This window comes from Pelodiscus sinensis, chromosome 4 (genome assembly GCF_052426305.1).
Source record: "Pelodiscus sinensis isolate ZL-2025 chromosome 4, ASM5242630v1, whole genome shotgun sequence".
NCBI classification, from domain to species: domain Eukaryota; kingdom Metazoa; phylum Chordata; order Testudines; family Trionychidae; genus Pelodiscus; species Pelodiscus sinensis.
In genome coordinates, this window is record NC_143055.1 from 70329058 (window position 1) to 70354391 (window position 25334).

At 44.5% G+C, this 25334-nt stretch overlaps 1 protein-coding gene across 9 annotated transcripts in view; it reads left to right on the forward strand.

Annotated features, from left to right (window-relative positions):
- NEK1 (NIMA related kinase 1) overlaps positions 1-25334 on the forward strand; it is a 150242-nt gene that overhangs the window by 30800 nt on the left and 94108 nt on the right. For all 9 annotated transcript variants that reach the window (XM_025185930.3, XM_075931131.2, XM_006111681.5 and 6 more), the window contains 5 exons: positions 1162-1229; positions 1360-1446; positions 9606-9660; positions 11314-11514; positions 22563-22623. In XM_025185930.3, the coding sequence (XP_025041715.3) occupies positions 1162-1229; positions 1360-1446; positions 9606-9660; positions 11314-11514; positions 22563-22623 (472 nt within the window). The remainder of the gene's footprint in view (positions 1-1161; positions 1230-1359; positions 1447-9605; positions 9661-11313; positions 11515-22562; positions 22624-25334) is intronic.

Below are 25334 nucleotides of genomic sequence, written 5' to 3' on the forward strand. Positions count from 1 at the left end.
TCTGTCGAGAATCGTTGGGGTGCTTGTCATGGCTCCTTCCCCACTCTGGCATGATAAATGCAGAAGTGGGGGCCAGCAAGTGTACCCCAAAGCCTTATCTACCAGGCTTTGGTATAAAACTTCCCCCCAAGATCTTAAAAACCTAGATCTTGGGAATAAAACTTCCGCTGCCACCACCCAAATGTTGATAAAGAAATCAGGGGAAAGATCATTTGGGAAATCTTACCCCTAAAATAAAAATCAAGGCACACAATTAACCACTGCCAGGATAATAAAAAGAAAAGAAAGAACCTTTATTATTACAACAATATTCCTGTTGCAAACATAATGACTAGATAGGGAGGTAACAAAATATACTCATGGAGAAACTCCATGGGCCTAGAACTTAGTTACAAAGAAAAGCCAAAACATCTTTTAAACAGTGCCAGATCTCAGATCCCATACCCAATCCTTAAAACAATAAAACCTAACGAAACTGCCTAAACTTTACCCTACTTACAGAAAATGAAGAATGGTGTCTTGGAGAGAGAGAGAGACATGCTTGTCCCTCTCTGTAGCTGCAGAGAACTCTCTCCGAGAGACAAAAGGGAGAAAAGAAAAAAACCCAAATTCCTTTGTCCCAGTTTGAAAAATCCCACCTACATTCCTATTGGTCACTCCACCTGGCTAGGTGTAGTTAACCCCTTAATCCCCAGGCTGCTGGCTAACCCTCATAATCATGATAGTGCTCAGCACCTAATGTGAAGCACCCGCAGGGTTCCTCAGGTTCCTCATCTTGAAGAATGTCAGTTAGAGGAAGATGAGTAACCTCCTTATTTAGAATGTCAATGTAGACAAGGTCTAAAAGGTACTTTCTCTGACTTGGTTTTATTTCGAAGGTACAGTAGATAGAACTGAAATGTTTTGACTCTTTGGTGATAAAGTGAGGCAGGTACTTAATGTTAGGCTTCCCTTCAATCTCCCTCCCAGTTGCGTAATATTGTTTATACAGAGATGCCAATATTTTAAAATCAACAACAATCCAACTCTATCCCTAATGGATTGCAGGTTGTTGAAACAGTGTAAAATTTCAGTATTCCCCTTTAACTTTTTTGTACAATTTAATGCTTTTGTTCTTACATATGAATTGTAACTGACTTTTTATTCTCCTCCTATATTTAGAATATATTTTTAACCAAAGATGGAACAATACAACTGGGAGACTTTGGAATAGCTAGAGTCCTTAACAGGTAATGCTCAGTCAGTTCTGTTCCATGTACATTAATATGAGTAGTACGAGTTAGCAAAAATGGATGCTGCATGATACATAACTTACGTAAGCTAGTAACATTCAATTTTAGTTTTCCTTTTTTATTCTAGTACCGTAGAGCTGGCTCGCACTTGTATAGGAACACCATATTATTTGTCACCTGAAATCTGTCAGAACAAACCTTACAACAATAAAAGGTACCTTAAAACATTTGACTGAATAGTTGACTTATTTTACTTAGAAATTTGGAACTATTGTGTTCATGCTGTAGTATAGAGTTCAGTCTTGATCTCGTGTGTTAGGCAGACTTTGTATGTATAAATGTACATGGGTTCAAATCTGCTTAGGCAGGTATACTGCTGGAGGAACTTATCTATTAATCATCATTGGTTTTGGGGTAAGACGATGCCTACACTTTTTGTTCCTCCCAAGTACACCCCCCCACCCCCCCAAATACTCTCATCAGGACAAATAAGACTTAATTCCAATCAGCTATGTGCAGCGGCTACATTCCAGCCAGACATGTAATTAGTTATTTTCTTTCCAGACTCTACCATCCACAGGAGGTGAGCACAGAGTTAATCTGTACTGAAACTATCTAAATATTAATTGTTCAAATGAAATTTAAAAAGAGAAGCTCATGACACTTAAATTATTTAAATGCTCTAGAAACTTCCGAATTGTGTATGGCATAAAATTAGTAGTACTTGCATCTCTTAAAAATACACTTTTTTTTCAACCATTCACTTATCACCGTACCTGATGTAAACACAATGGATAAGTGTGGTTCTTCTTCAAGTGATTGCCCGTGTCCATTCGAATGAGGTGTGCGCGCCGTGTGCATGGTTCCTGGAGCTTTTTTTCCCTCTAGAGGTACCCATTGGGCTGACAGTTCGCCCCCTGAAGTGGCGTCGCTATAGCGGAGCATATTTACCCCGCCAGTGCGCTCCCTCCTCAGTTCCTTCTTACCGCCTGTGACGGTTGTTGGAGCTTCTCTGTTCTTCGGACAGATCCCAGCGAGAGTTAGTGTAGCCCGTTGGTAGTTTTTCTTTGTGTTTCGAGTTCGTAGTTTAAGTAGTTAGCTAGTTGCAGTTCGTTATCTTTCTCCTCCAGGGGAGAGGGATTCCAGGCCCACATGGCTTTAAGCCCTCTGTGTCCTGTGCTAAGCCGATGCCAAGAGGAGACCCCCATGACTGTTGCCTAAAGTGCCTGGGAGAGTCTCATCTCTCTGACTCCTGTAAGATCTGCAGGAGTTTTAAGCCTCGCACTAAGCGGGAAAGAGACTCCCACTTAAAATTACTGCTTATGGAGTCAGCTCTTCAACCGGCACCATCCTGCGAGGTTGCAGTGTGTCAGTACGGGACACTCAACCAGGGCTTTCCTGTACCGTGGCACTGAAGACCTGAGTGTCAGTCTCAATTTCCGGTACCAAAGAAGAGGAAGGAAGCTAGAGACAGATCGCCTAGCTGCAAGGCCCATGGCAGCTGGCACCGCCCTCTGTCTCTGTGCCCAGACTCTCCCAGAGGCAGTCGCAACACTGGTGCACAGAGGAGGAGAAAGGGCCCTCAAAGTGGCCAGAGTCCGGGGCCGATCCCTGCGCCCTGCCCATACACCCTGGAGACCTTTGAGGTGGCACAGGAGCTCATTAAGCTAATGGCTTCGCCTCCGTCACCTCCGCACCCTGGAGAGGTTTTGCCTGTGGCACCGGGGGCCAGGGCGGCACCGGTAGCAGCGACTGTCAGTGGCCTGGTTGGCACAGACATGGGCTTCGGCAATGGCACTGCCCCCTACCCAGCAGGTTGTGGCGGCCTCCGTGGCACTGGCGGTTGCCACACCTGCCCAGAGCTCCTGCCGGCACTGCATGTTGTGGCGGCACCGACTCGGGCACAGCAGGTGATCTCAGCTCCCAGTCCAGTGCAGCAGATTCCCAGTACTGGTGCCACGGCACCACTGTTGATGGGACCGCCAAGGCTAGCCCATGCAGGGAAGCCATAGTCTATGGAGAGGCACAGGCCGTTTCACCTCTCCAAACTGCCCTCCATGGCGCTGCCCTGGTCCGTATCGGAGTATTTCTCGGAGTCAGAGCCAGAGTCGGTGCGCTCCATGGGCTCATCCAGGGAGTCTTCCTGGCACAGTTCCCAGCACCGCCCTGGCACTGCTGAATTTCAGCAGACCTGGCCCCTGCAGGCTCAGCCACCCTGGCCTTTCTGGACCCCGTGGGCCTATCACCAGTGGCAGGGCCCGATGCCTCCTTCTCTGGGGTCTAGTGTGTCTCATCGAAGGAGCACTCCTTCCACTTCAGTGTCGAGGCCCCCTGATCCATCTAGGTTGGATAGTCTGCAGAGGCAGGTGATGGCCGTGGAATTGACCCTCACAGTGAATCCGTCGCCTGCCAGACTGGAGCCTCCCCAAGCCACCCAATCTTCTCAAGGGTTGGACGACCCTCCACCTGTTCGTGAGCCATCCTTATTATCTCCCGATGAAGCCCTGGCAGACACGGCACCGTCCATGCCTTGAATGGATGCCAGGGTGCACCAGGAGCTGCTCCATAGACTGACGGTGAATTTGGGGGTACAAGCAGAGCCAGTGGCCGAGGACACAGACCCTATGGTGGACATCCTCAGTGCAGATGCCCCTGCTAAGCTGGCTCTCCCTTTGAACAAGACTGTGGTTAGGATCACAAATCTATAACCCCCACTCTTAAGGGGATTGAAAAGAGGTACTTCAGTCTGGGCATGAGCAACTCTACTTCCACCCAGTTCCAGGTTCCCTGATGGTGCAGGCAGCCACTCAAAAGGAGAGGCAGTGGTAGCCGGGGCCTACACCAAAATCCAGGGAGCTCAAGCACCTTGACCTTATGGGGCGTAAGGTCTATGCTACAGGTGGTGTCCAGTTGCACATCGCAAATCAGCAAGTGATGCTGAGCCACCATGCTTGCAACATGTGGCAGGTGATGGACAAATTCCGGGACAGGTTGTCCCCGGATTCCAGGCAGGAGTTTGCAGCTATGGCCATGGAAGGGAGAACCATAGCACGTATGGCCCTGCAAGCAGCACTGGACACTGTGGACTCTGCTGCTCGTACCATGGCTTCCGGTGTGGTCATGCGTTGGAGTGCGTGGCTCCAGCTTTCAGGGATCCCTCTGGATGTACAGACCACAATTCAGGACCTGCTGTGCAATGGGAAATCACTTTTCTCTGAGCATACTGACTTGAGGCTTCATAGCCTGAAGGACGTGAGGGCCATGCTCAGATCACTGGGCATTCATACACCAGCCCCCCCCCCCCCAGAGGAGACAGCTACCTGCTAGACAGTCGGGAAGGTCCTGGTTTCAGTCTTCCTGACAGGACCAAAAGAGGTGCTGGCCTCGTAATCCAAGTGGGGGTATTAGTGGTACTGCAGGGACCCCTCTTTCATGCATTAGGCATCAACGCCTATGGTGTGACTAAGACAGGAGTGCGGGACCACCCTTCACCCAGGAGGTTAAGCAGCTGTTTTGAAGGTGTGCCAGAGGACCCTTTACCAGACCCCCACTGTCACCCTTCCTTTTGGGGACAGGCTGTCCCATTTTTTCCAGGCCTTTTTCCAACAAGTGGGTGCTAGGCCTGGTAAACATGGGTTACTCCATCCCTTTTCTGCATTTGTCCCCTTCCCTCCTTCCCTCCCAGTCCCTCTTCAGGGACCCATCTCATGAGGTCCTCCTATATCAGGAGGTCCTTTCGCTCATTGAAAAAGGAGCAGTAGAGAAAGTTCCGCTTTACTTGGAGGGCAAGGGTTTTTATTCCCATTATTTTCTGATACCCAAGTGGAAGGGTGGACTTTGTCCTGTCTTGGGCCTCAGAAACCTGAGGTTCAGGATGGTGACACTGGTCTCCATTATTCTGATGTTAGAGATAGGGGAGTGGTACACTGCCCTTGATTTAAAGGACACCTACTTTCATGTAACCGTACGGCCGAGCCATTGATGGTTCCTCTAGTTTGTGGTAGCTCAGAACCACTTCCAGTTTATGGTGCTTCCCTTTGGACTCTTCACTGCCTCCAGAATGTTTATAAAATGCATGGCAGTGGTGGCAGCATTCCTCAGAAGGCACAGAGTCCAAGTTTTTCCATACCTGGACGACTGGCTCATCTGGAGCTGGTCCTGGGATCAGGTGCTAGCCCATATAAAATTTATGAGGTTCCTCTTTGGGCAGCTACGGCTGTTGATAAACAATAAGATATCCCTGTTAACTCCTTCTCAGGACATAGAATTTGTGGTAGTTTACAGACGCCAGAAGGGGAAGGACGTACCTCCCCATGGCCAGGTTCAGAACTATAGTAGCTATGGTGCGTGAACTTCCTTTGTCCCCACTTAAAACGGCTCGGACCTGCATTAAGCTCCTCGGACATATGGCGGCCTGTACGCATGTAGACAAAGAGTCCTGTAACATCTTATAGGCTAACAAATGTATTGGAGCATAAGCTTTCATGGACAAGGACCCACTTTGTCAGATGCATGAAGTGGGTCCTTGCCCATGAAAGCTTATGCTCCAATACATCTGTTAGTCTATAAGGTACTACAGGACTCTTTGTCGCTTTTGCAGATGCAGACTAACACGGCTACCCCTCTGATACTTGTATGCATGTAGTTCACCACACTAGGTTGAAGTTCAGACCTCTTCAAGCCTGGTTGGCAAGATCTTTCAACCAGGCCAGAGCTCATTGTGACTCCGTCGTGTTGTTGCCTCAGGAGGTGGTAGACTCCTTGCAATGGTGGACTTGAGAGGAGGAGGTGTGCATGGGGATTTCCTTCCTAGCCAAGGTTCCCTTGGTCAGACTGATAAACAATGTCTTGGACGAAGGGTGGGGCGCGCATATGGCGCACAGGTTGTGGGCCCCTCATGAGAGGGACTTACATATCAATGTCAGGGAACTGAGGGCTATCAGGAGAGCCTGCAAGGTCCTTCTAGCCCATCTCTCAGGGAAATCAGTGTCAGTGCTGCTGGATGTGGGGGAAATCTCGCTCCCCTGGGGTACAGAGCCCCCAGAAGGGTCCGAGGCTGGACGTCAAAGCAGTGAGGCAGGAGAGAAACCTAGAAGGAGAACTTTATTATGCATGCATGCAGTCTGACAGCTACCAGAGAACAATAGCAGTCAGCCTTGAGATACAGGTTTAGGGATCCTTTATACAGAATGCTTAGACAGTTCAGTTGTTGATTTGTTTTCTTTAACATATCAAACTCTCAGCAGAAGTACTCTGAGATTTCTGTTCACACCAGGAGTGCTAGAAGTAAGTTTTACAAAACAAAGGCACATGAGAATGTGGAGTGAGTAGTCTTACAAGGCAAACTGTGACAAAGATAAGAGTTTACATGATAATTTGTGACAGACTAGGAGTATCCATGAATTTGAGGTAGGCATTGTAAGGGTCTTGATTAGAGTTAATTTGATTTCTCTCTGTTTCAGGGAGAGAGGTCTGGAAAACTTTTAACCCTTACAGCAGTTTTCTTTTAGAGAGTTTTGATTTCCTCCAGTGTCCCCCCTTAGACACAATTGGAGTTATATGATTTTTCTCCCACATGGACAACATGGGCCTTGTTCTATATAAACAAGCGGGGTGGAGGGTCTCGCTCCTCTGTTATGTCAGGAAGTGGTTCTCCTTTGGGAGTTCTGCTTAGCCCACAGCATTCACCTCCAGACGGCATATCTGCCAGGTTGCAAGAATATGCTGGTGGACACGTTAAGCCGCTCCTTCAGAACCCATAAATGGTGCTTGAAGGACGCTGTCCTTTTGCCTCTCTTCCAGAGGTAGGGGCATCCCCAGGTGGACCTGTTCACCACGGGAGTGAACAAGAAATGCCCCCATTATTATTCCTGGGCCTGGGGGTGGGGTCCAGAGGGGATGCTCTGATCATCGATTGGCTTCGGTGCCTGCTGTACACATTTTCCTCTGTTGTTCCCAGGGTCCTAGCCAAGACCAAGCAGTTCAGGTCCCAGGTCATACTGGTAGCCCTGGACCGGCCCAGGCACTTTTGGTATCCCATTCTGCTGGAAATGGTGAGGGACAAGCCGCAGCCTCTTCCGCTCAGTCAGGACCTGGTCAGTCAAGCCTGGGAGGAAGGTCTCCTGTGCCGCCCAAATGTCAGGTCCTTCCACCTCATGGTCTGGTTTATCCATGGTTAACGGAGCTAGAGCTTGCTTGTTCTGAGGGTGTGCAGGCGGTTCTGCTAGAAAGCCGGTTACCAGGTCGGCCTAGGCAGCCAAATGGAAAAGGTTTTCCCTATGGAAAGTCAATAGGGAGACAGGGTTGCTTGACACAGCTCAAAGAGGCAGTCAAGGATAACCAGTACTGGGGCTGAACCAGGGTCTATCTACCTCATCTATCAGGGTCCATTTGGCGGCCATGTCTGCCTTCCACCTTGGGGTTGGTGGCAGATCCCTTTTTGCCAACCATGTGGTTAAGAGGTTCCTCAAGGGTCTCAGTAGATTGTTTCTGTACGTGAGGGCACCAGTGCTTCAGTGGGACCTTAATCTGGTGCTTACTAGGCTTATGTCTTCCCCGTTTGAGCCCTTAGTCACGTGCTCGCTTTAGTATTTGTTCCTTAAGGTGGCCTTCCTTGTAGCTATAACCTCGGTGCAGAGAGTGTCCGAGCTCAGGGCTTTGATGGTAGAACCCCCGTATTTGGTGTTCTCCGCAAATAGGGTCAACCTATGCCCGCACCCAGCCTTCCTTCCTAAGATAGTCTCCTCGTTTCACATGTCCCAATAAATTTATTTACCTGTTTTCTTTCTGAAGCCCCACCGCTCCCCTAAGTATCAGGCCTTACATTCACTCGACGCAAAAAGGGCGTTAGCCTTTTACATAGACAGAACGAAGCACTTTCGCAAATCATCTCAGTGGTTTATTTCTTTTGCAGAAAGAATGGAGGGGTCACCAGTATTGGCACAAAGACTGTCCTCTTGGATCTCTTCGTGTACCCGGGAGTGTTATATTCTGGCACACAGGGAGCTGCCCCACATTAAGGCACACTCCACTAGAGCTCAGGCATCCTCCACAGCCTTTGTGACGCAAGTTCCAATAGTTGAGATTTGTAGAGTGGCCTCTGTTTACACGTTTACGGCACATTATGCGATTACCCAGCAGGCCAGGAATGATGCTGCTCTGGGTCCCGCTGTTCAGTTCAGTTCTGTAAACCTAACAAAAAAAGGGGAGAGGGGGGAGCTAATGTATGTACTGATGATATAAACACCTCAGATGAGTTCCTTTACTATGTTATGTTAAATAAATTTATGGTTGGTTGTTCATAACTTTTGCGTTGTTTCTTTAGCAGTGTATCGCCAACCCCACCTCCCTATGGTTTCAACTCGGGAGTCACCTCATTGGAATGGACATGAGCAATCACTTGAAGAAGAAAAGACTATTACTTACCTATAACTGTTGTTCTTAGAGATATGTTGCTCATGTCCATTCGTTTCCCTCCCCCCCCCCCACCCCACACCTCCCCTTTGTCGGAGTCTCGGGCAAGAAGAAACTAAGGAGGGGGAAGGCCAGCAGGGGTAGTTATGCTCTGCTATAGCGATGGCACTCGAGGGGGCGACCTGCTGGCCCGACAGGTACTGATGGGGGGAAAAAAACGCTCCAGGAACCGTGCACATAGCATGCGCACACTTCATTCGAATGGACATGAGCAACACATCTCGAAGAACAACAATTACAGGTAAGTAATAGTCCTTGATTCCTACATAAAAAGTCTGGAGCCAAAATATGTGGTGCTATCTTTGGAAGAGCTGTGTTGGTTTTTTTTTTTTTTAAAATAGGAAGATAATAAATACAGTTGGCTATATGCAAAAATGCTTAATTTTGATCACTTACTGGTTTCACGAACATAATCCTAGTGCAGTGATCCTCAGATCTCAGTAATTCAGAAGCCAGAGTAGGTTTCCCTGTTACCCAAAAAACCAATGGTAGAGTGAATTAATTGTTTCATTTACTAGGGTACTGATGTTATTTAAACAGCATGATGGAGAAATATTTAGTTTGATTGAATATACATATGCCTATGGCCAGGGCTTGACAAGCGGTGGCGAGCCCCACTTGCCAGCCATGCAGTTTGGCACGCTGCGCATGCACTGATCGTGCTGTGGTGCCGTACTGGGCTAAAATCTACTCGCCATGGGGAAGTAGATTGCCCTAATTGTCGAGCCCTGCCTATGGCAAATAAGCTAATTACTTAGTACAAGTTGATTGGTTATTAACATAGTAAATCATCATGATTCATTAATTAAATCACAAACTTTAAAGAGCCACAGTCTCCAAATCACTCTTCTAGATAGTTTCTACTCTAAAAATACTAATTTATCTGTTCTCTTTGTTTAGTGACATATGGGCTCTTGGTTGTGTTCTGTATGAAATGTGCACACTTAAACATGCAGTAAGTAGAAACTTTAAAATACTTTGAAATACTTTGGAATTACAACTCTGTTTACAAACATACGTTTCATTATTTTGTTCAGTGCCAAATTTCAGAGTGATGAGTTATAATTGAGCTGATGCAGGGATTTTCATGATATGTGCTTGCTTTTAAAATTAACTTTAGTGTTGTAACCATGAGGGGTGTCAACATGTTGTCAATTACATGATTTACCAATAAGCCTGGGTTTATCAGTTAATCCTGTTAACTACACACACTCCTCCCCTTGCTGCCTATCTATCAGATTGCCAGACTTTTGAACTAAAAGGAAGAAGGTTTGCAACCCGTATGGATTTTACTTCAAATCATTGTTTTGTATTACTATGAGCTGCCATTGTGACATGGCCATGAAAAAGGCTAAATACGGTCTTGGGATGTATTAGGCGAGGTATTTCCAGTCGGGATAAGGAAGTGTTAGTGCCATTATACAAGGCATTGGTGAGACCCCATTTGTAATACTGTATGCAGTTCTGGTCTCCCATGTTTAAAAAGGATGAATTCAAACTGGAACAGGTACAAAGAAGGGCCACTAGGATGATCCGAGGAATGGAACACCTGTCTTATGAAAGGAGACTCAGGGAGCTTGGCTTGTTTACCTTAACCAAAAGAAGGCTGAGGGGGGACATGATTGTACTCTTTAAATGTATTAGAGGGATAAATACCAGGGAGGGAGAGGAATTATTTAAGCTTAATACCAGTGTGGACACAAGAACAAATGGATATAAGCTGGCTAGTAGGAAGTTTAGACTTGAAATTAGATGAAGGTTTCTAACCATTAGAGGAGTGAGATTCTGGAATGGCCTTCCAAGGGAAGTAGTGGGGGCAAAAGATCTATCTGGCTTCAAGATTAAACTAGATGGGTTTATGAAGGGGATGGTTTGATGAGATAACATGATCTTGGTAACTAAGTGACCATTCATTATCAGTGGTAACTAGGTCAATGGAGGGATGATAGGAGTTACTATAGAGAACTTTCTGGGTGTCTGGCTGGTGAGTCTTGCCCACATGCTCAGGGTTTAGCTGATCGCCATATTTGGGGTCGGGAAGGAATTTTCCTCCAGGGTAGATTGGCAGAGGCCCTGGAGGTTTTTCGCCTTCCTCTGTAGCATGGGGTACAGATCACAGCTCGAGGATTCTCTGCATCTTGGGGTCTTCAAAGTATTTGAAGGCTTCAATATCTGAGATATAGGTGAGAGGATTATTCTAGGAGGGGGTGGGTGACATTCTGTGGCCTGCACTGTGGAGGGGGTCAGACTAGATGATCATAATGGTCCCTTCTGACCTTAAAGTCTATGAGTCTATTACCACTTACCATTGCCCAGCTCTGGAAACAATTTTATTGGTTAAGTGTAGCTACAGAGCTACCAAAAAGCACAAAACACTTCAGAATCCCAAAAGTAGTCTTATTTTTCAGTGTGGAAGAGCTGTATACAATAAAAATATTTACTATCAAATGACTCAGTTGAAATCTAGAAGTCCTTTTGATAATGGCCCTTCAAATATTTCATGAAATAATTTTTATTTTGGTATGTGTATGTAAATTGTCATTTGTGACTGTGCTAACGTGACAGTCTACATATTAATATATACTAATTTATTTCTTTCTGGTAATAGTTTGAAGCTGGTAACATGAAAAACCTGGTACTGAAGATAATCTCTGGATCTTTTCCTCCTGTTTCTCCGCACTATTCCTATGATTTACGTAATCTGCTTTCACAGTTATTTAAAAGGAATCCTAGGGATAGACCATCAGTCAACTCCATATTGGAGAAAATCTTTTTAGCCAAACGGGTAGAAAAATTTCTTACACCACAGGTATGGAAATGATTTTTAAATGGCTTTATAATTCTGTTCCTTTTTATTTATTATGTTATATTGAACTGTGTGCACTTCTTATTATAATTATATGCAAATTTAGAATATATATAAGATACTCCATGAGAAATTTCTTCCAAAAATATTATGATAAGAAGTAAAGAACATGTATCTGTTTAGAGGAAAAATAATAATTACTGCAGTTGGGTAACTCATAATATACCAGTTAAATGAACTACCAACAAATTTCATTTCAAGATATTAACGTATTATTTTTGTTCCAAATTTCAGTAATTCAGTTGTCTGTTTTTAAGTACACAATGTCCTGTGTGCATGTACAGTTAAACTTTGTTGAACACATGGCTATCCACAGCTTGGGACTGGCAATGAACTGAGTAATCTATTAAAACTGAGTTATGTACTAATACCATTTTCTTTAATTTGCAAACCTTTCCAAATGAACTGCTTGGGATTATTTAAGAGTGAACCAGATGGTGTGTGCTTGTAGTTTTGTATGTTGTTTTTAAAACAACTCAGGAATGTTTAAATGAACATAGGAGTAAGTCAAAGGAAATTGTTCAACATGTCTCTGCTCCCATATGTGTAATTACTATTATATTAAAATAACATAAATATGAGAGAAAGCAGCAAGAGGTAAGCCCATATTGATATTTATTTATATATTTTGGAGATGTGTAAACAGAAAGTATACAAATGGTATAAGTGTATGTATGCCAATGGGGGCAAATATCAGTAAGAGTTTAAACCTTCAAACAGCTTTTTTTTTTTAATTGTCCAATACGAGCACTGTCCAGATTACCCTGAGTTGTAATTTTGCTTCCTGAGGACAGCATAGGTTTGAACTTTTCCAGGGGGGTCTAAATAGTCAGGAGTTAATTAGCAGTAACGTACCATATGCTAAAGGCAGTTGTTCCTCTTGGGTCCATGCAGTGAACAGGATGATACGATTCTTTCCCTGAGACTTGTACAAATCAATTGAAGGGATGTCATATTTTAAAGAAGGGGAAAAAAGCATCTGAAAAACTTGTATCAACACTAGTAATATCTAAATATGTGTGTGTGTGTGTGTGTGTGTGAATTTCTCAGCTTCAGTGTATTTGTCAGCACTTTGCGTAATTCGTTTTTTTTATTTCTGATTTTATAGCCAATTTTTCTCCATCTGGAAAAGAAAAAAAACTGTAAAAACAGGGAAGCAGACAGATCCCCACAATAGTTTTTTTTTAAATCATTAAAAATCCTTATATTTAAAAGTACAGTAGAACCTCAGAGTACTAATCATCTCAGGAATGGAGATAGATTGTATGTTCATAATGCTGGCCAAAACATTATGGTTGTCCTTTCAAAAATTTACAATTGAACATTGACTTAATACTGCATTGAAATTTTATTATGCAGAAAAAATTCTGCTTTTAATCTTAAATTAAATGAAGCAAGGACAGAAACAGTTCTTACTTTGTCAGATCTTTTTTTTTGATTTCCCTTTATTGTTTTAGTAGTTCACATTTAACACTGTAGTGTACTTCGATTTGCAGGGGTGTTTTTGTTTCTGTGTTTGGTCTGTGCTGCTGCCCGAATTAGTATTTCCATTTCCAAGTGAGGGGTGTGGTTGGCCATTCAGTTTGTAACGCTCATGTTTGTAACTCTGAGGTTCTAGTTTATTATTTCTAAAATCTAAAATGATTATAAAATAAGTTGTTTTAAAACTGAAGATGTTAGTATAATGTTAACTTTATGTCTAGCTCAGCAGCCTTGACAATGGACCAGACTGGTGACAGACTTCACTGGGCCCTGGGAAATGGTGGGGCTTCGACTCTGGGTCCCCTGGAAGGAACAGAGCTTTTGGTTGAAGGCCTCAGGCAGCCCTCATTTCCCCCCCTTCCTGCCCACTGACACCATGCCTCCCCTAGCCGGCCCTCAGTGCCACCCATCACTCTGCTGGCGATTAGAAGGGCCAGAACACTGGCCACTGCTGTTGTAGTGGTAGTGGTAGTGGTGCACTAGGCCAGAGCCCTTGGCCCATTGCAGTAACTGAAGTGACTGCCCTCTTTGTCTCCCCAGCCCTCAATTATCGGCCCTGAGAATGTGTAAAACTTGCCTTGCCATTTCATGAGATAAAACAGATGTTCAACTTCATGTTCCTCACCATTCCAGTAGATGTGTGCTCACGCTGTGTGCATAATCGTCAGTACCCATCAAGTCAGCCTGGAGTAGCACCTTCATGGTGACTTTTATAGGTCCCTGGCAACTCCCTGCCTGCTCAGTTCCTTCTTACTGTCAGTACCAGTTGTTGAAGCAATTGATCTCTTGCTTTGCAAAGCACCCCTAGCTGCTGCTCCAAGAGATGTCCCCATGGGTGCTCCACATGAGGTTGGTGCACCGTTGCTGAGCCTTCAATCAGAGTTTTCAGAGCACTGTACCAGGAGCTGCGCATGCGCGCATCTGCAGCTGTGTGTTCCTAGTTTGCAGGCATCGTGCATGCGCAAGACCCCCTTTCCCCAAACCCCAATTCCTTCTCTACTGCCTCTAGCCAGACATGGAGCTCAGCAGTGTTCCTTACCTCATCCCACATGTTAGATAAGTAATTCCCTTTTCAGTCTATTTTTATTCTTCAGTTAGTTATTTAGCAGTTCACAGTTTATAGTTCTAAAACAAAGATTTTTTTTCCTCCCAGTTAATCCCTTCCCTTAGTTAAATAGCTGGCTCTATGCCTGGCTCACTGGGCTTTAAGCGCTTTTCCTCATGTGAAGACCCCATACTGGTGTCTGATGGACATGCACAATGTGTCGGATGCCTCGGCAAGGCACATGTTTCTCAAAAATCCCTGGGTTGTGCAAATTTAAAATCGAGAGCTTGACGAGACCGAGACTTCAAACTCATTCTTCTCAAGAAATTGTTGACCAGCTTCCAATCCAGGCCAGCTGCCTGAAAAGCCACAAACACAAAGGACCAAAAGCCCAAGAAAAAGTCAACGTCTTCTCTGACTCAGGAGGCCTCCGCACTGAAACAGCACTCACCAACATGTTCGGTTCCAAGAGACATGGTAGTACTGTTCCTGAGCACTTACCACACACCAGTCATCTCCAGCTTTGCAATGAAAGCAGGTAGTTCAAAACTCAGCTCCGAGGCTTCAGGCTTCTGCAGCACCATCAGGCACCAAGAACATTTTGCTGTCACCGCAAGCAATCTCAGTGCCAAGTTTGTGTGATGGACGGAGCTGGGTCTGGGCATAGTTAAGGGCGTCTGCTCAGGGCGAATTGCTGAAATTCGGGGCTCTCTATAGCCCCCAGACTGGAGACCTTGGCAAACAGGCCACAAACCAGTCCCACAGAGCACTTCTGCTGCCTGCCTAGACAGCCAGAAGCCTCATAAGCAAAACCCCTCTGACACCCTAGCTCTCTCCATGCCCCAGATGGCCCCATGCCTCATACACAAGTGAGGAGTTTTAGAGCCCAATCTTACCTTCTCCAAACAAGTTCTGTCCGGTTCCAAGAAACCAGCCACACATCCCAGGTCAATTTACCTCCTGGATCTTACCCACAAATCACACTGAGCCAATCCTTTAGAATCTAAAATCTAAAGGTTTATTACTAAGAGAAAGAAAAGCATGAGAGTAAAGTTGTTAAAATATTCTACATTACAGGCATCGGATCTCCCAGTTCTCCATGTAGGCTCGCAGCAGAGATGTTAGAACTGATGGTTTAAAAGTCTTTGGTGTACATCCTATGTCAGGATGGGTCCACAGTTCTTCCTGGCTTGTGATTCCCTGCGAAGCTGCATCTGGGGCCAGGAGCAGATCTGAAGACCAAGATGGCATCTTGACCTATTTATATCTTCTCTTCCCCCCCCCCCCCCCCCGCCTCCCCTAAGCTTCTTCCAAGCTGGAGAGAGTCACATGGTCTCTGACCAGGCACCTAGATTCCTTCCCAGGTGGGTCTCTGGTACTTAAGAGACCTATTGTCCCTGGAGCCTTGCTAATTAGCATGTCCATAGGCTGAGCCCAATTGCTCAACCGCATACAGAGAAACTTCCATTCTCCATACAGAGTACATATTCATAACTCCACACACAGACATTATACAGATACATGGAATGCATATACAGAATCAGTAGAAAGTAAGCTTTTGTTTGACACCTCACATGGCCCCCTTTGTACACACTTTTGGTGCAAACATTCCCCCATGGACGCAGCAGTGACCTAACTGCTTCCCTTAAACTCCAGTAACCTGACACTTTGTCACTCAGCACCGATACTGGCACCACAATGGCACGGACCAAATCACCTCGCCATCTGGTACTGAGACCATCTGGCACTACAGATAACATCAGTGCAGCCAACCACAGCACCTTCTGTGCCAGCACAGCAATGTATGCAACATAGGGACCTCTTGATTTCTTCCACTTTTCACCTTTCCTCGGTACTGATTGTTCTCCTAGTATTCTAGCACCGTAACCCATTTTGTCACTAGAAAGATTTTCCACCAACTCTGAAGAGGATGTGGATGTGGTTTTCTCTCCAAATAATTTCCCCCTCTCCAACCACTCCATCTACTTTGCCAGAACCCACCCACTACATTTCAGGCATAGAAGCATGCCACCATGGTATTGTAACCCTTGTATGCCACCCCCCATGCCATACCCATGATGGCAATACCGGAGTCCCTGGCAATCTCGACACAGACACCACCACACTCGGCAACACCATTGTGTACTGCAACATTCCCCTCCACTGCAGTCCCCATCTCCCCACCAACAGTAAGCCCTAGAAAGGGACCCCTCTGACCCATCACCTGACACCTTGCTGAACACAAACGAATCCTCGTCACAAGATGAAGCAATCATGCCTCCTCCTCCTCCTCTGACTACAACAGATCATTTTGCATATTTCCAGGACCTTTTAAAATGAATATCTTCAGTGCTCCAAGAGGTCACCAAAAACGAACACAAGTTGACGGACATCTGGCATTCTGTGACATATTCTGAATATCACTACCCATCAATCCAGCAATCACGAGGCTGGGGGGCAAAGATGATTTGGAAAATTTCTGCAACTGCAGGGCCTACTTGTAAGGAAGCTGACAAAAAATATTGTTTCATCCAAGAGCTCTCAGTTGCTTTTTACTCACCCTATATCTAATTCGTTGGTGATAGAAGCTACATGCCAAAAGAACAAGTAGCAACATTTCAGATCCACGCTGTCTGATTGTGACAGCAAAAGGCTTGATTTGTTCAGACACAAAGTATACATGTCCTCAACATCACAATTCCAAATGGCAAACTACACTGCTCTGTTAAGTAAATATGACTACAGGAATTATACCAAACTTAATGACTTTATTTTGGACATTCCGAAGGCAAAGATACAACAGTTCAGGGCTGTAATTACTGAGAGCCATACAATTTCTAGGGCAGCCCCACAGGCCACCATAGATATGGCCGATGCGGCTACACAGTCAACAGCGATTGAAGTAGTAATCAGGAGAGCTTCCTGGTCCAATTCCATTTCTTTCCCTAGGAAAATGTAATCTTCTGTCGAAGATCTCCCATTCGACAGAATCTCTTTGCGGGCAACACTAACAACTTCATCCACTCAATGAAAGATTCCAGAGCAACACCCCGGTGTCTCTGCGTCCATAATCCAGCACCTGGAAGGAGGCAATACAAGTACCAGCCTTACCCTGGGCCACAATATCCACAGTACACCCAACAATACATGAGACAAGACCAGCATCAGCAGAATCATGGCAGAGGCAGAAATAAATGACATCTGCCTCCTAATAATTCACAACAGTCACAATAATCTAGCAAGCAAATTTGAACATCATGTCGAGAGTAGAGAAAGTCTCTTGCCTATTCCAATGTCATCCTTGGAATTTTAAGTTTCATCAGTCTACTTCAATTTTTTAACAACTGGCAACGTATAACCTTTGACATATGGGGGCTCCAGATAATTGAACAGTGTTATACTATTCCCTTCATGCCTATACCCCCTTGTTATGCCCTTCCCCATTCCCTGTTTAGGGACCACTCTCACAAAAATCCTTTCCAACAAGAGGTGGAACATTTCCTTCACCTAGGCGTGATTGAAATAGTCCCAATACAATTTTGGAGAAAAGGTGGTTGTTCACATTATTTCTTCACGGAGAAGAAGTCGGGGGAGGATGGATACCCATCTTGGATTTGTGAGCACTGAACAAATTAGTTAAAAAGCAGAAATTCAAGATCGTGACATTTGCTGTCTTTATACCAGTGTTGGAACAGGGCAATTGGTTTTCCTCTCTTGACTTGCATATTTTCATATTTCCATCCATCTAGCTCATAGACATTTTCTCTGATTTGTTTTAGGTACACAGCACTACCAATACAAAGTTCTACCATTTGGCCTTTGTACAGTTCTGAAAGTTTCTTCAAAGATTTTCAGTCACCTGCAAAAACAAAGTGTCATGATATGCCATCTATTTCCTTACCTGGACAACAGCCTTGTCAAAGTATGCTCTGAAGACTACTCACGTCACTCGCTATCAATCACCAGGCATTTATTCCAACACTTAGCCTGCAAATAAATGAAACCAAATCAACATTAACCATTACTCAGAAGATTCAATTCATAGGGACCTGTCTCAGTTTTACAAGTGCCATTGCTTTTCTTCCCACAGACTGTTTCAACAAAATAGGGGCCTTGGTAAAAGTGTTGCAATCCATTCCCAGAAGGACAGCACATGACTGCTTCCAGCTCCTGGCCACATGGCAGCGTGCAATTTTGTTTTCAACAATGCTCCCTCCATATGAAATGTCTACAGGGCTGGCTCAGAACAGTTTACAAGCCCAATGTACATCCATTATCCAGATGATTCTTAACTCCATGGCTATACCTTTCCAGGCACCCTCAATATGACTACCGATGCCCTCAGCTGAGTCCTTCCCACCAACCACAAGAGGGAATTCAACCCAGATATCTTGTCATGGATTTTTCATCAGCGGAGTCACTCCACCATAGATCTATTCGCCACACAATCCAACAAAAAGTGTCACCAATTCTGCTCAAGAGTCGACATGAGGAAAGGCTCCGTGGGAGATGCCTTCCTAATCAGCAGGTCATCCCCTCTTCTTTATGCCTTTCGGGTTGTCCACAAGGCAAGGAAGGACAAAGCATGCCTAATTCTCATAGCGCCATTGTGGCTGCAACAACATTGGTTTCCCTTCCTAACTAGGATGGTTATGCATACCACCAATTTCCTAACCAAATCTCCTCTTCCAGGCCAGAATCCAGACCAGTCATCCAAACCTTCACATGCTGCATCTGAAAGCTTGGCTCCTGAATGGTTTTCTGCATAAGAACTAGAGTGTTGACAACAGTCCAAAGAGTTCTGTTGCACAGTAGGGTGCAGAACACCTGTAAGACTCACCTTAAAAAATGGAAGAGATTCTCAGTATGGTGCTTAGACCATCAAGTTGCCCCCTCTACATTTTCATTACTCTTCATACTCAATGACTTCCTGCGCTTGAAACAAGCGAGCATTGGCATGAGTTCCATCAAGGTTCACCTTGCTGCTACAACAACCTTGCACCTCAATATAGATGACTTGTCAATATTTGCACATACCGTTACTAAGAGGTTTTTGAAAGGCCTACAAGCACTTTATCACCCCACCAGTGGACCCTTAGGACTTACATCTCGGTTTGTACACTCTTACTCTATCTCCATTTGACCCAATGGCTGCTTCTCTTTTGCGCTTCTCTATGAATACTTTTCTCATAGCCATTACATTGTCTAGGTGGGTGGGAGAAATTGCAGCTTTGATGGCAGACTCCCTGTATACCACCTTTTTCGAAGAGAATGTTACATAACGTACCATCTCCAAGACAAGGTCATTCCTCCAACTCAATCAGACTGTACACTTTCTTCCCCAAGCCACATGTGAACTCATTCGAATCTAAGATGCACATGCTTGACTTATGCAGAGTACTTTGCTTTTACTTTCGCTTAACTTATGCAGAGTACTATGCACTAGACTGTTCAGATCCTCTCCAAGATTGTTTCTGTCTATAGGAAACCACAGTAAGAGTCAACCCATTTCTTCTCGGAGGCTCTCGCACTGCATTTCGGGCTGTATCAGGCTTTGTTAGAGGAGGTTCCTTGTAACAACATATGAGCACATTCCACTAGAGTCATAGCTGCTGCATGGTCATCATACCACACTTGTGCAAAACACTGTGTGCTTACACAAGGACCCTTATCCAAGCAAAAATTCAGCAGGTTGGTCCTGTCTACCACATTCATGCCTGATCTTGAAGTCCCTATCTCCTTAAACAGATATAGCTTTGTACTAACCTGATGTGGAGCATGCATGGTGATATCTCCAGAAGAAGTTGGAGTTACTCACCTGTGCAAGTTTTTCAAGATGAGTGTCTCTATGGGTGCTCCACTACCCTCCCTTCTTCCTCTCTACTTTGGAAATCTGGCCTCCGTAAGAGGTTTCATTCTGGGGTAGAGAAGGAACTGGGTGAGGGGACCTGTGCATATGTGATGCCTGCAAACTAAGAGCATACAGCTGCAGACACACACATGCACAACCCCAGGGATGCTGCATTCTGAAAACTCCGATTGAAGGCTCAGCGGCAGTGCACTGACCTGATGTGTAGCACCTCACAGGAACACTCATCTCAAAGAATGTCAGTTACTACACAGAAACAAAATACAGGACTATGTAGCACTTTAAAGACTAACAAGATGGTTTATTAGATGATGAGCTTTCGTGGGCCAGACCGACTTCCTCAGATCAAATAATGGAAGAAAATAGTCACAACCATATATACTAAAGGATACAATTTAAAAAAAATGAACACACATGAAAAGGACAAATCACATTACAGAACAGGAGGAGGATGTAGTGGGGCAGGGAAGGAAGGTGAATGCCAGTGAGTTAATGATATTAGAGGTGGGGAAGGGGAAATGCCTGTGAGTTAATAGTATTAGAGGTGATGATTGGGGAAGCTATCTTTGTAATGTGTAAGATAGCTGGGGTCTTTAAGTCCCGTGCGGAGAGTGTCGAATTTTAGCATGAATGCCAGTTCAGAGGATTCCCTTTCAAGTGCAGATTTGAATGTCTTCTGAAGTAGGATGCAGGTTAGCAGGTCATTGAGACTGTGTCCTTTCTGGTTGAAATGACAAGCAACTGTTTTTTCTTTGTGATCCTGTCTAATGTCTGTTTTGTGGGCATTGATTCTTTGGCGAAGTGTCTGAGACGTTTGTCCAATGTACATAGCAGACGGACACGGATAGAAAAAAATTTGAGGGAACAAGACTCATCACACCATGACCAGAACCAACTACAACACCCCAACCTGAAGTACCTCCTTCTCATGGCATGAAGACTCCATGGTTGAATCAATTTAAGCTGCAGTATTAAGACTTGGGAAGCTGGAAGTCCTCTGGTCACTCAGTATACCTAGCAAAGTGGAAGTGTTTCTCAGTTTGGTCCTTCCAAAAAGGTATTTCCACACGACAGGTCCATGTTCACACTGTGCTCAACTACTTCTTACAGCCAACTCCAAGAGTTTTAAATGTATCATCTATCAGGGTGCACCTGGTGGACATTTCAGCCTTCCACACAGGTATGGGAGACAGATTGATCTTTGGCAACCCCCTGGTGGAGCACTTTTTTTAAAGGGCTTGGACACACTATATCACCAACTCGGACACCTTGGCCCATAGTGGGATCTTAACCTGATCTTTTCCAAACTCAGGGGACTGCTCCTAGTGATCTGCTCCTTATGTGGCTTTTCTAGTGGCCATAATCTCAGCCAGACAGGTCTCAGAGCCATCACCTCCAAACTCCCATATGCAGCCTTGTATAAAGACAAAGTATCACTGCATCCACATCCAGCATTCCTACCTGAGCTGGTAGTCTTACACTTTCACGTGAACCAGGATAACTTTCTGCCAGTTTTCTAAAACCCCACACCAGCAATAAGGAGTGAGCTTTCCACTCCTTGGAAGTCAGATGTGCCTTAGACTTCTACATTTAACTCAAAAAGCCATTTTGTAAGTCGCCATGGCTCTTTATTGCTATAGCCAAGAGGCTGAAAGGGCTCCCCATCTCATCCCAGCATATTTTGTCATGGATCACTTCCTACCTCAGGACCTGTTAGTCTGGCTAAGGTTCCAGCTCTAGCACTTGACAGCTCATGCCACCAGAGAACAGGTCACTATTCAAGGCGTATGTAGGACAGCAAACGTGGTCATCCATTCATACCTTTACATTGCACTACATTACCCAACAGCAAAGGATAACAAATTTTGGCAGGGTGATTTTGCAATCAGCACCATCTCCCTCCACTCCATAGAAACTGTTTGAGTGTCACCTACAAGAATGGACATGATCAAGCAGATAAGAAGAAATGGTTACCTACCTCTTGTAACTGTTCTCTGAGATTTGTTGCTCATGACCATTCTAAATCCCATCCTCTTCCCCCTCCGTCGGAATAGTACCACAAGAAGGAAGTGAGCAGGCAGCAGGTCGGCAGGGACTTGTCCACGAAGGCAGCAATCCAAGGGGCTCCACAGCAGACTTGACAGGTACCACTGGGGACAACTTTCCAATAATAATGCATGTGGCATGCACACACGCCTATTGGAATGGACATGAGCAACACCTCTTGAGGAACAAGTTACTAGAGGTATGTAGGTAACAGGGTATTTTTTTTTTTTTTTAAATACTCTGAGATCTTCTGAAAGTATTTTCAGGAGACATGGTTGCAACTCTCTTAACTTCAGTGGAACATCTCAAATTAATTAACCTTAGGTATATGTACAAGTTTCATCGGGGTTAAAGCCAACATTTGTGAATAGTTTAATTATGACTCTTATTTTCATGCTACTTTTTTTTCCTAAGGCTTTATCCCTGTTTTTTTTTTTTTTCATTTATGTAAGGAGAGTGTAGATATAGACTTCTGAAACACTTTAATCATTAGCAGATGCATGCATAAAAAATGTAGCTAGTAAAATAACTTTGTTTGTTTATGTTTAGCTTATTGCAGATGAATTCAGTCACAAAGTGTTCCACAAGTTTGGCGCCCATGCTTCACCAGGTAAATATGCACAAGTGCTCTGCAGTTACCTTCAGTTGCAGCAGGATAGATTGTGTTGAGATATGGAATTTCTTTTGATCTAATATCAAAACCAATCTTGAAATAATTAAATATTTTAAAGTAAAGTATGTAGGTGTTACCTAGAAATGATACACATTTAAACTGTAAAGGAGCTTTTAACATTGAAAAGGTACATTTTACTCTTGCCATGTTACTTTCAAAAGTAAGCAGATTGCTAATACATCAGTCAAGGGATTAATTAATATTTCTGTTGCCCAGATTCTCGCCGCACTCATAACAAATTGGTAACACTGTTCACTTGTGAATTGTGAAGGGGGTCCAGTATTGTTCAGGAGAGTCACGCCTTGAGCCCTTTTTAACTCATGACAGCAGAATTTTTACCTCTGATGGCAAAAGAAGTTGCTGGTTCAATTTCTCCCAATTGCTTTTTGTCTTACAACTTCAATTTGTATTGGTTTTCATGCAGTAGTGACTTGACTTCATTTTACAGCTCCTTTCTCACTCTCTTCACATGAGGAATCACTTCAGCATTAAGAGAAACCCTCTAGTTTCTCTGGTACAGCACTATTGCCTAAACAATTTAGGGTATTTCCCCCTTCCCTGGGTCCAGTGGCCCTTTATGGATTAGCAGGGCCTTTTCCCAGTGAACAAGCCTTGACATGGTAATATTGTTAATTTATATTTATCACTCTCAATAAAGCATACAGACTTCTCTCAGTGGCCATTTAGGATTGGATCGTGTGGGCCACCGACTTCTGCCTGGTATGGACATGCATGGTCTCAAAGATGTAGCAGCTTTGATCTTGAGCTATGTTCCAGAGTAAGGACCTGACAAACTTATCTTCTGGCTCTCATTATACAGTTAAAATGAGATTTCTTTCAAGAGTGTCCCTTAGCATGCTCCACTTCAGGTGAATTTGCGTCCCTGCACCTGCAGTCAGAGAATTTCAGCATCGCATAGTGCTGTCCCCAACTTGCACAATTTCTGGAAGTTATGTAGCACTGTGCAACCAACCATCTCTATTTCTTTACTACTGCCCCTGGCTTGAAATGGAGCAACAGCAGTTCATCTGAGTTTACCTTTAATTTAAGAACTAATCTAGATTGGGAGTTATATAATCTAGTATAGATAGTGAATAGTCTTCCCTGTTTATTTTTTCTTGTAACTTTGTTTAAAAAATGATTATATCTGTTAGCATAGTGTAAATAACCAGTTCTGAGAGGTGTGCCCAGCTCCTTGGTTTTAAGCACTGCTTCACTTCCTGGTTGTTAGTCCTGGTCTCTGACGGATACTTGCAGTGTTTCTGTCTCAGCAGTGCACACGTACCACAAGTGCTCTCATGGCCATAATCTAAAGACCTGAGCCAGGAAAGTGAAGTATTTTCAGTTAAAACTCTTTTTAATGGAGAAGTCTCTGCACCCAGCATCCAATGCAGGATCATGGACGTTTCTTGGGCACTGGTCTCCAGGAGTACATGCTGACAGGCATTCTCCACTACCATCTATAGGAAAGTGCACTACTCCAGAAAGGTAGTGAAGAAATAAGTGATGATCTCCCCTTCCTGGGAATCTGCCAAAAAGAGACAATCCAAAACCTATTGGACACCACTGGTGCCAGCTCCATGGAGTCCAACTAACTAAGAGGTGGTGGGACCCTCTCGTACTACAGGTGTAATGTGCAAGTCAACGACCCTACATGGGCAGGCTGAGAGAGAAGCAGCAACGGACAACTTAACCACAGGAGCTGCTCAAATATAAGACACCAAGTAGTTTAGCAGCACTGCACTGTGGCACCAGCTTCTGCTTCCATGGTGCTTAGTGCACAGTCATTGGCACTGGAACTGAGGTAATGGCATTGATAGTACCAATAACACCCTCAGTACTAATGTTTTTTTGCATTGTAGGAATTTCTCTGACACACTTGTTAGTATTTTCAGTACTGGTATCTCTCTTCCCGGACAGTGGTGATATTTCATCATGCTCAGTACTGCACCAGTTTACATCATCATATAGACTAGCTCCTCCTTCCTCCAATGATGAGGATGATGGTGATGAAGGGGAAATGTATTCTTTGTCACTCCTCTCCTGTCCAGCCAACCACCAGAATGGGATCAGAAGAACAACCTCAATGCTATCTCAGACTCCAAACTCATGGGTGGTAAAGACATCCCTGGATATCTGACTCCTCATAAGGGGCCCTATTGGGACCGATGGACTGTGTATTGTCACCACACCATAAGATCCTCAGTGTGCAGAGGGAGGTGGTATTTCCCTCTAAGCAGCACGTCAGCATAGCTTCACAGGTGGTTAATCAGCCCCGCCCAGTCAGAGGCTCAGGGTTTCAAACATTTACAAGAGCTGTCTAAGAGGATTGTAGACTCTCCAGAGATGCTACTGGAAGTAGTTTTGGCATGATAGCATAAGCTGTTGGACGTTGTCCAGGCATCAACTTGATCATTCTTGCTCTCCTGATAAACAGGGTACTCATGGACCTGATCAAGACCATATGGCAGAATCCAGCAACTTCTAAATGATCTGATACAAATCTTACATCCTTTCCAAGAGAGTGGAATTTTTGTTTCCATATCCTGTACCAAACTCTCTGGTGATAGAGGTCAGGAATAAGTGGAGCAGACAACATCATTCCAGATCCACTTCCTGCCATAATGACTAGAAAATATTAGATCTTC